Source organism: Aptenodytes forsteri, unplaced genomic scaffold, assembly GCF_000699145.1.
Source record: "Aptenodytes forsteri isolate BGI_AS27 unplaced genomic scaffold, ASM69914v1 Scaffold174, whole genome shotgun sequence".
Lineage (NCBI taxonomy): Eukaryota > Metazoa > Chordata > Aves > Sphenisciformes > Spheniscidae > Aptenodytes > Aptenodytes forsteri.
The window spans coordinates 172010-183064 of NW_008794603.1; the positions used below are offsets into that span (position 1 = coordinate 172010).

The 11055-nt window shown below is 50.2% G+C and overlaps 1 protein-coding gene across 1 annotated transcript; it reads left to right on the top strand.

The window, feature by feature from the left end:
- The first annotated feature begins 708 nt into the window (after positions 1–708).
- On the top strand, positions 709–10201 carry LYPD6 (LY6/PLAUR domain containing 6). Its single transcript, XM_009273170.1, has 4 exons — positions 709–826; positions 2336–2434; positions 7751–7881; positions 9998–10201. The coding sequence occupies exons 1-4, from the start codon at positions 709–711 to the stop codon at positions 10199–10201; spliced, it is 552 nt and encodes a 183-aa protein (XP_009271445.1).
- Positions 10202–11055: the final 854 nt, after the last annotated feature.

Consider the following 11055-nt stretch of genomic DNA (forward strand, 5'->3'; position numbering starts at 1 on the left):
TTTTGGAGCACGGATGAGGAAAATGCAATAATCGCCTTACGTTATTAACAGCAACCGGCTGAAGTTAGAGACAACCTGCAGCAGCTGGAGCTCCTCGCCTTTCCTGAGATACGTGGAAAGTAATGCGGAGCTTCTGGTTTGCCAAAAAGGTGCATTTTAGAAGGGTGTGAGCCTGTGTTGGAGCGTGGGTGTGGGAGACCCATTGCTGCTCCCCCGGGCATCCCGACAGGTCTCCAGCTACCCTGTTACCTTTCTTCCTGGTCTAATTCTGCAATACTCCAGTATTCTCTAAAAGAAGCAGTTAAATCCCGTCGCACTGCAGTCTCCGATGACTTTATCAACATCCTACTGAGGTTTTTGAAAACCAGTCGCCGACCGGTTAAATTGTATAACGGTGACAAACCCGACCGCCCTTCCCCTCGGCTCCCGCTTGCAGCTCTCTGGCTGGCAGGGGGTTTGCCCGAGTCCTTTTCCCAGGCGGTGCCAGGGATGTTTCTGAAGCCGAGCCAAAGTAACGACACCACTGCCTGGCCCCGTGGGAGGGCAGCTGAAGGTTCATGGGGGCATCGTGGTTTTGGTGAGGTTGGGCTGCTGGGGGCCGAGGTGGTGGCCGGGCTCCTCGCGGGTTTGCTCTGCTCACCCCTGTTCTCTGCTATCGACCAGGTGAGGTTTTTTTCGGCCGCCGCATGAGTACGGCTTCGCCCGGCGATGGCCTCACAGCCCGCGGCGGCGTGGGTGCTGCTCCTCAGCCTGCTGGCCGGCTGCCTGCCCGCCGTGCAGCCCAGGGACTTCACCGTGAAGGACATCGTCTACCTCCACCCTTCCAGTAAGCCACCTTCGCGCGGGCTGCAAAGCCACGGCCGGCCACGGCGCGGGGGTAAGGACGAGGGCGAACGCGTGTTAAGGCAGCAGAAACATGGGGGTTGAGCTGAATGCTGAGCAAAGTTTAAATAAATATCCCCAGTACTCATGAAACTAGTTGATACAAAACCAGATCGTCGCCTCCCAAAGGGATTAAAGGACAGACAGGGTTACAGGCAGTTGCTGAGCGTGTCAGGAGCTTTTTGTTCACTATTTGCTGTTCCTCAGTAATCTCTCTGGCCGTAAGACCGAGGCCCCCGGCCACGCGGTTTGCCCGAGCACATCGACAGCTGTGAGCAAGGGCCAAACGCAACCTTTTGCAGCTGTGGCACCAAGTGCTCCTGACTTTATTTCGGTAACTCCCTGAAGCAATGCTATAGCAAAGTTATCCACCTTTACGTCTTCCAGGGACTCTCCTTTCACTAGTCTGTTCACTTAATCAGATACAAACTTATTTAATTCTAGAAGAGGAGAGCTGTTCCTGCCATCTGTTCCCAGAGAAAACTCACCGCCTTTCCAAATTTGGCTGAGAAATTTACATTCTGTACAAGCAAGATGAAATTCCTGTTTTATGCCGTAACCACGACCTGCTAGAGGTCCAGGGTGAGAGGGGTGAATTTGATTAGTGCTGTTGTGTTGTCCCACCCCAAGCTGTTCCTTGAGGGCAGCACCAGCCCCACCAGAGATGCTCCGAGGTGACTTGCTGGCCCTTACCCAGAGGAGCCTGGGGAAACAAGCAGTGAAGCCTTTTGCTTCACCTCTCGTACCCAAACGGGGTCTGGCCCAGAGCCGGTGGGCAAGGTGTAGAGGAGGGAGAGGTGAGATGTGGCCTGCGGGGCTGCGGAGGTTCAGCTTGCTTCGCCCCGTGGAGATAAACGTGACCCACTCACCATTTGGCTTCTGAGAAGGTGGCAGCATCTTGAAGATGTATTGAATGTGCTACAGAAGCCCTGCCAGGAGACCACTTAAGAAGTTACACTCTTTGGCGAGATAAATTAGGACGGCGTCTGCTGTTAAAAACTGGAGGTTCAGCAAATTGATTTGTCTTTCCTTTGGGACATCAGCCTGCCTTCAAAAGGGGTAGCTCGTTTCCTCGGTGGGACAGTTTCCAGAAGTATTTTAATCCGTCTGATATTGTGTTATCGGCACTGATAAAGTAGCAGTATTGGATGTGAGCTCTGATACCAAGAGAACAAGTACTCCTTGCTCACATTAACTCCCTTTGAAGTCAGCAGTGGGCACTTTTGCTAGGTAAACAGGGTTGAACTGAGTCCTCATTGTATCTGTGTGTGCCTTTCCCGCACCGCTATTGGTGATAGGATTTTTACAAATGGGGACCAACTTGATGAAGTTGACAGGTACACTTGTAGAAAGATGTGTCTAAAGAGAACAAACGCTGCTGCGTGCCTCTGAAAAGCGTAGTAGAACCAGATTAATTGGCTCATTTTAACTGAATATTGTCTGTTCCTTTCAGCCACACCGTATCCTCACGGATTTAAATGTTTCACCTGCGAAAAGGCAGCAGATAATTACGAATGCAACCGATGGGCTCCGGATGTCTATTGTCCAAGAGGTAACCAGCCGCGTGCTAGCGTTTAATTTAAACCCACCTTACGACAACCGCTTGCTGTCCCCGCCGCAGGGACAGCACTGAGCCCCCATTATTCCCTACGGGTACTCGGATGCTGGTGATTGCTGCTCCCGCTTGTAAGCCTCCTCAACAAGAAAGATATGTAAGCGATACGAGTAATCCTTTAAGCTTTTCTGTCTCTTTGCAGTGGGTGAAGTTTAGGCCTTTCGTCTACTCCCCGTACTCCTCTAGCTCAGCTGGAAATTAAATCAGGCTGACGTTTATTTAAGGGTTGTATTTCTCTTACTGCTGAGTATGGGACCGGTTCTTGCTTTGTTCGCTTCCCTCCCCTATGGCACAAGCCCACGCTCCAGGGCAGCCAAGGCTGCCTCTTTTCGGCTGGCATCAAGATATTTTCAGTCTTTTGGGCTCATAACTCCCATCGGAGTCTGAAGTTGGGAACGGCTCAGAAAGGGCTTTGGGATACAGGCACCCAAATACCAGATCCAGGTATCAGTGAGACCCTCAGATCTCCCCCTCCCTTACCGCTTCTCTTTTTGAGACACTCACAAGCATTAAGATCGTCCACAGCCCCTGACGAAGCCCTGGCCACGGGTTGGACGTGGACTGTGTCCTCACCAGCGTGGGAACCACGCGTGGGCAGGAGGCAGCCGTCGTGGCAGCCGGGGCCGCGCGGGCAGAGGGATGCTGCTGGGGCTCGCCGCTCCCCTGGTGCTTTCTGTAGGCTCGGCAGCGCTGTTCAGCATCTGTCCGGAATGTCTGTTGTGGGACGTTACAGGTGCCCTCAGAAAATATTTATTTTGGAAAGATAAAGACCATGACCTGCATGGCAGGGACGAACCAGCTGTGTTTGCAGCCTGTGTCAGAGCGCGTTATCTGTCCGAGAATTTATTTGCTTTGAGCTCAAACCAGCAAAACATCAACAACGATGAAAGAGATCAGGCTGGCTGGCATCAGATGAGACCAATATTCACGGACGCTCCCTGCTTTGACAGGAGTAGGTGGTATTTAAATGACTGAGGACAGTGTTACCCGCAGATCGCTGTGCAAGGAGAGAGGTGTGACTCCAAGGTCTGCCTTTAGTAACAACCAGCAGAAATGACTTGACCCCAAAAAATGCTAGTCTGGAAAGAGAAGTTAGTACTTAATGGCTGTTTAGGGGAGGGGAAAACCATGCTTTGGTGCGTCTGTAACTCATCAGCTGTGTTCAACCAGACCAGAGCTGCTAGGAATGGTCGCCGGCCCTCCTGCCTGCTGGTACAAACACCCGCTGTCCGTGAAGTAAGGATGGGGTTTTAGCCACAAGAAGGGGCTAGCTGGAAATCTGAGTCTATCTTCAATCTTCGGAAGAGGGGACTTCTGATCTCCTTAAAATGGAGGGGTTCGATAGCGCTTTACTCCAGGCGGAGCGTGTTAGTGCCCAGACTGCCCCGACATGGTGTGCTTTGGGGCTGGAGCACAGCTCCGCCTGCGGCACGGACCCCCAGCCCCTCGCTGACGGCTTTTGGGCGAGACCAGGGCCTCCACTGCCGAGTCAGCAGTCGCCATGTTTCAGACGATTGGGGATGGGCGCTATGGCTTAAATGCTCTGTCCTTATTCTGTGCAGTGGAGGCAAAGCTGATAATGTCATTGCTCCCCACTCTGCAGAAATCGGCCGTCGCTTCGGGATGCCTCATCACCGACGGCTTTTGTTGGCATCTCAGCTTTACATCCAATGCACCTCCACATCAGAAGGCTTTTATTAAGCCAGCTTTTTTCTTCGTTGCTTTAGTTTTCAAATGTGATGTTGAGTTCGTGTAAGGAAGCCGCAGAAACGCAACCTCAGGTTTGAGGCGTGACTCCAGGTGTGCTCTGGGGGCTGGGGTTATCCGCTCAGGTAATTACCTTATCTCTGGGAGTCAGAGGGGTATGCTTATGGCGTTGCCTCCATCGCTGCAGTGATCCGAACCCTTGTTGGTTTGCTTGGGTTAAGTGGTGGGAGAAAACGAGAAAACTCCATCCCGGTATTTGCTATAATTTTTTTTTTTTTTTAAAAGACAGAATGCTATTAAACCCAAGCAAAACAAAATCTTTTCATTAACTATAATGTAGGACTTAAAGGGAACCACATTTTGTGTATAGCAAAATTCATTATAATGGAGAGTAAAACCATGAATCCCTGTACTGAACAGAGATTAGAAAAAGCATTTCCTAGAAGGCAGGCCTCCTGCTGTGCATTAACCTTGTTTTCTGTTATTTATTAGCTTCAGCTCAAGCAGAAACTGTGTTAGTGATCTAATTTGTATGGAAATACTGCACTCAATATGCTCCCCGTACTCTATTTTTGGATGGCCTGTGGGAGGGCTGACATCTCGGTGATGGCCACCACCACCACGGTTGATGATCCAGCCACTGCAGGTGGCACCCGAAAGCCCTGTTAGAGGCTGCGGTTTGGGAAACGGGCTCTCGAAAGTCAACATGTGACTCTGGGCCCTTTGAAATACCAGATTCAGTGTTTCCCTACCCAGTTCAAAGCAGAGAGGACAACTTTCTCCTACTGGAGACACATACCAGCCTTGCTGGGTCTCAACGTGCGGGGATGGTTTGCTCACACTTAGCCTGGCTGGCTGTCTGCACCACGACTTCTGGTTTCAATAGCTGGTTTCTTCATTCATGCTCCCTTTAAGGGCATAGGAGGGTGCCCAGGAGGTGGACCCCATGGAGAACGTGCGTTTCAGCCGTTGGGTGATGCTGCTGTAGGTCAGCATCACTCCTGGCAGGTCGAGACTGAGGCTGTCTGTTGTATACAGGTGTTTGGAGATACCTCGTAGCTGAAGCACGTCATGCAGCCTTTGCAAGACGGTTCCACCAGAGGAAGGAAAAATGCAAAAGGAGACGGTGTCACCTGTCACGCCGGGGGTCAGTGTAAATCAACAGCCCTGAAAATCCCCCAAATAATCACGTAGAGCAACCACCTCGTTTTCAAATGCTTTTGTAATGGAAAGTGTTGCTGGACAGCCTGCATATTACACCACAATCAGCCTGGCTCTCAAGTGCCTTTAAAGACACTCTGGAACCGCCAAATTTAGGAAACACAAATCCATGCTTTTTTGATACGATACCACCGAGACCCATCCTTACCCTGTGGCCGTACAGCATGCTGCCTGGCTTGGGCACCGCTCTACTTAGGAGCATCAACTTTCATGCTGCAATGTCGCACTTGAATCGCTCTGAATTTCTCCATTATTTTTGGTAACATTTTTATAGCGTTGGGCCTGCGTTCTTCACAGGGTCAGCTTAGAGTTCCTCTTCCATCCCTCCGGCCGGCAGCCTCCCTGTCTGCAGAGCAGTTAATGTACCCCACCATGGTGATGCTCCCCACCTCTGCTTTGCTCTGGGCTCTCCTGGTGCTCTCTGGCCCAATCCTTCTCATAGCGCCTGTCATCATTGCGCTTAGCCTGCTCTGAGAAGAGAGGCAGACCAGAATGCAGTGCAAAAGTTAGTATTAATCTGAGTGAGTGGATTTTGTTGGTTAGTGTGGACTTACTCCGTAGCTGCAGCCCTGCCTTGCAGGAGATGATAGCCATCAGCGATGGCTGTACGAGGAGAGGCATGCTTGGTCCCTCTGTGCAGGGGAAAATACATATCTCCAAGATGATTGCACAATATTTTCTGAAACCACACTTGGAAGAAAGAATGAAACAGCCTTAAAAGAGTTATGGGGTGCGAGAAGTTTTATTTGTTCCATCTGGGACCTGTCAGGGGTGAGCTCCGCTGCAGAGAGCCATCGCAGGAGAAATAAAGCTCCCGTGAGGCACGCCCAGATTTGCTGGGGAATGGCACTTCCAGGCAAGGTCCTGGGAGAAGCTCAAAGCCGTCGTGCAGAGAGTGCTCCCCTTGGGGTAAAACTGTGAGCTTCACCCCCTGGGGCAGGAGAGCCTGGAAAACGCGTTAAAAGCTGCGTGTTGCAGCCCTGGCCGGTTTGAAGGAAGACAGCACACCGAGCTTCTCCAGCCTCTGGTGATAAGTTCAGTCTGTTTGCTGTGGATATCACACTTGAGTTAAGAGCAGGTCAAAGATGTGACAGATGTCTGAGGGGTTTTATTGCCTAATGAAGAACGTGTTCGGTCGGCAATCTCGCTCGGCTGTCGCCGAATGCCTAAAACATGAGAAGTATGCAGGGCTTTGCCATCGGAGATGAGGGCTGAACAGGAATGTTCACTTTAAATTAATTACACTCCTTTTATTCCCCCTGTGAAAGCCACAATTTTATTAATAATAAGGTTGATTAATAAGCAAGGTATAATTTAGAGAAGAAATATATAATGGCATGTTTCCCATGTTGAAAATCCAGTGTGTTCATCTTGGAGTGCTAGGTGGGGGAACAGCACCTTCAGCTTCCCTCTGATGACTAAAGCATGAAATAAATCCAAATTCCTTTACGCCTGCGGATAACCACAGCATTTGTCAGTCATCCTGCTTTGAATTTTCTGAGCGTTTTACAGTTGTCTCTAGAGGAGTAGCTTAAAAAAGGAGGAGGAGGAGGATGGTCTCCTTTGGGGACAAGGGAGCCCACAGGAGAAGCGTGCAGAAGATGCGATGGGAATACCGGGGACAGAGTCCATTTTATGGTGCCTTTTCCAAAGACTGGGAAACTGAGAAATGCAGAAATCCTCCCAGCTGTTCTGTCGGTCTTTTGGCATTAGCTTATAGATAAAACTGAGGGACAGAGAGGGTGAAGGATCTTCTCTGGGCCTTGCAGAAGCTGTGGGAGAGCTGGGGTCAGAGCGTGAGCAGCGAGGAGAGCCGTTAGGATATAGGGACAGGCGTCTCCAATGTGTAATGCTGTAGGTTGGTCTGCAGAATTAATGGTTGTGCGTGAAGCTAGGAAAAAATTAAACCTATACGAATGAAAGTTAGCTTCCGACATAAACAGGTATTGTGAATGTTTTCTTTTTTTAAAGACAATTCCTATAAAACCAACAGTGCACAAGATTTGGGGTGTTTATCTGAACCTCCCTCCGTAACTTGATTATCCAACGTATGTTTCTTTATCTGTAACATATAGACCCACATTAGTATTGGAAACAAATCTCCGTGTTCCAGAGTGCTTTGAAACCTCAGGTTTGCGCCAGAGCTTGGGGTGTGGGTGTGTGTATTTAGTGACATTATGTATTGCAATAAATACATCAAAACTCTCTTTTTTTTAAACCCCAAGATTTGAAAAAAAATCTAAGACTTCTTTCCTATTTCTTCCTATTTGTAGACCGTCACAAAACTTGAATTCGACAGGTAAACACATTTTCCTGTCTTTCTAGGTACAAGATACTGCTTTAGCCAACACATGATGAAAGTTACTGGAGAAAGCGTATCCGTCACCAAACGCTGTGTACCATTAGAGGACTGTCTGTCTACGGGATGCACCTATGTAAAGCATGAAGAATACAAGGTATAGGATAAAAATTGCCTTTTTCTCATAGGAAAACTAGGCAGAATCCTTCTGGCCTCCACCAGAAGTCTGACTGGTTCGGTGGGTAAATCAGCGTCATCAAAAATGAAATTTCTCTTCTTAACAAGCTCCAGCTCATTTCCGTTTGTTACAGAAACAAAGGAATAACCTCTCCCAGAACAAAGGAATAATCTCTTTAAATAACTCTCCTGCCAGCAGCTCAGGGGAGCAAACCACTCCCTTCTGGCTGCAGAGTGCTTTGCCTGCAGTACTGCACCGTGTTTGCTCCCCTCTGCTCTGTGACGGATGCTCGCCAGCCATCTCTTGCTTTTCTTACTGAAACGGGTAGGGAAAAGCCCCAAAACCTTCAGAGCAGACCCTTTATATCTGAATCAAACAGTTATTTATTGAAGATTTTTCTGAAGGTCAATAGTTGACCTTTTTGAACTTCAACAGGTTAAAATAAAAGAGCTTTCTGAGCTGCCAGGCACGCTGCAGTCCCATCTCTGTTTTGCACATAATTTTATGCTCTCTTGGCCTCGGGCGCATTAGTCTTGTTGCTCTAAGCTGGGTGAGGAATTGGTTGGATGGTTGCATCCAGAGGGTGGTGGTCAACGGCTCAATGTCCAGATGGGGACCGGTGACGAGTGGCGTCCCACAGGGGTCCGTATTGGGACCGGTACTGTTTAATTCTTCATCAGTGACATAGACAGTGGGATCGAGTGCACCCTCAGCAAGTTTGCAGTTGACACCAAGCTGAGTGGTGCGGTCGACAGGCCAGAGGGACGGGATGCCATCCAGAGGGACCTGGACAAGCTGGAGAAGTGGGCCCGTGTGAACCCCATGAGGTTCAACACGGCCAAGTGCAAGGTCCTGCCCCTGGGTCGGGGCAACCCCCGGTATCAATGCAGGCTGGGGGATGAAGGGATGGAGAGCAGCCCTGCCGAGAAGGACCTGGGGGGACTGGTGGAGGAAAAGCTGGACATGAGCCGGCAACGTGCGCTCCCAGCCCAGAAGGCCAATCGTACCCTGGGCTGCATCCAAAGCAGCGTGGCCAGCAGGTCGAGGGAGGGGATTCTGCCCCTCTGCTCTGCTCTGGGGAGACCCCCCCTGGAGAACTGCGTCCAGCTCTGGAGCCCTCAGCATAAGAAAGACACGGACCTGTTGGAGCGGGTCCAGAGGAGGGCCACAAAAATGATCAGGGGGGTGGAACACCTCTGCTCTGAAGAAAGGCTGAGAGAGTTGGGGTTGTTCAGCCTAGAGAGGAGAAGGCTCCGGGGAGACCTTCTTGCAGCCTGTCAGTACTTCAAGGGGGTTTGTAAAAAAGATGTCGGCAAACTTTTTAGCAGGGCCTGTTGCGACAGGCCAAGGGGGAATGGCTTGAAACTAAAGGGGGGTAGATTCAGACTAGATAGAAGGAAGAAATTGTTTCCGCTGAGGGTGGTGAAGCACTGGCGCAGGTTGCCCAGAGAGGTGGGGGATGCCCCATCCCTGGAACCATTCCAGGTCAGGTTGGACGGGGCTCTGAGCAACCTGATCTAGTTGAAGATGCCCCTGCCCACGGCAGGGGGGTTGGACTAGATGGCCTTTAGAGGTCCCTTCCAACCCAAACTATGCTATGATTCTAAATCTCTGTGCCCTGGCAGGGTACTGTAACTGGCCCTTCCTAGCCCTGAGAAGGCAGAGCTGCATGTCCTTATGGGCTGATACAGGAATTGTCTGTCGCTCCAGTGCCTGCACACTAGGCGATAGGCAACAACAAAAAAACCCTATACGAGTAAATACTGATTTCTTTGAGTTCTGGCTTGTGAGCTCTACTTCAACCAAACAGCACTGGTTTTCATCAGTTTACTTTTTTGGGGCAGAAAAGAAAATAACCTCTTCAAAATGGATGCGTCGTCCTCGCACCAGCCAACGTACTGTTCCTGTACAGGTGCAATTGTTCTCTGAGTAGATGGATTTAAAAAAAAAGAGGGGGGGGGGGGGGAGAAGGGAGGGGGGTGAAATCAGGCTGGCCTCTCTGCTCCTTTGCAACTGTCATATTATTTCCCCTGCGTCTTTATTCAATGGCAGTGGTATTTTTCAAGAAGCCGAGTTAACACCTGGTTTCTTTCAGATCTGCACCTCCTGCTGCGAAGGAAGCATCTGCAACTTGCCACTACCAAGGAACACAACAGACGCCGTGTTTACAACCCTCTCCCCCCTCAACAAAACACAGAGACTTTCACATCCCGTCCTGCTGACAACGGCGTGTCTCTGGTTGGGGTTGATGTCACAGCACTGGGTCACGCTGCCACGCGTGGTGGGTCCGGACAGCTGAGCTGGCCGAGAACATCTGCATGAACGTTCAACCGCTCCCTACGGAGCCTGCGCTTGGGAGTTGTCTTTGAAAGACTGATTTTCCTCCGGATTTCTTGTTAATGATGAACTAGCGAGCCTGGGACGTAGACGCATTTGAAGGGGGTAAAACCATCACACGTTTCTCTACTGTTTTCTGAAGAAACTCATGCAAAATGTTCCCAGAATCCATGCCTGAGACCGACGCATACGCTCTTCTTAATGTCTGTCTTTTCTCCATGAAGAAATGTTATTTAAAACTACTATGTCACTGCCAGCTGCTAGTATCATCACTTACTCATTTGAAACTTTCTTGTTATAATTTGTCAGAGCACTAACTCCGGTGTCTTGTTAACCTGTTTTGAGAACATACGGTAAATAATATATAGTCAGTACGTCTTTGCAGTCTCCCCACATCTCCTCCTCCTCTCGGAGAGGGCAGGAGTTTGTAGCAAGGCAGCAGTAGCTGGAAGGGATGGGGTCAAGGGAGCAGCAGCAGCTTGGATCAGGCCAGCGTTGCGCACAGATGCGTCCTCCGAGGTTGTCCACCAGCAGCACGAAGAGCCACCCCCGTAACAACGCACACTGGGATGTGCAGAAGATCACTTCGGTTTATAAACCGAACCAGGAAAACTCTAAAAACTCTAGAGTTTAATTACGCTGAAGCATAATTAGAGGGGGAGGTGGATGTGCGGTCCTTGACCCTCTCTTGGGAGGAGGAAGGCGTATGGAGAGCTAGTGGGTGTCCAGGTCGAGATGCGGGTGCCTGCCGAGCCGGGTTTCGGGGCTTTACTTGTTTTCATATTTTGGCACCCAGTCCTACAGCGTGAGAGAGGG

Coding starts and splice junctions, on each gene's coding strand:
- LYPD6 (XM_009273170.1), top strand. CDS start 709: ATGGCCTCACAGCCCGCGGCGGCGTGGGTGCTGCTCCTCAGCCTGCTG. Junction 827..2,335: donor CGTCTACCTCCACCCTTCCA/GTAAGCCACCTT, acceptor TGTTCCTTTCAG/CCACACCGTATCCTCACGGA. Junction 2,435..7,750: donor GGATGTCTATTGTCCAAGAG/GTAACCAGCCGC, acceptor CTGTCTTTCTAG/GTACAAGATACTGCTTTAGC.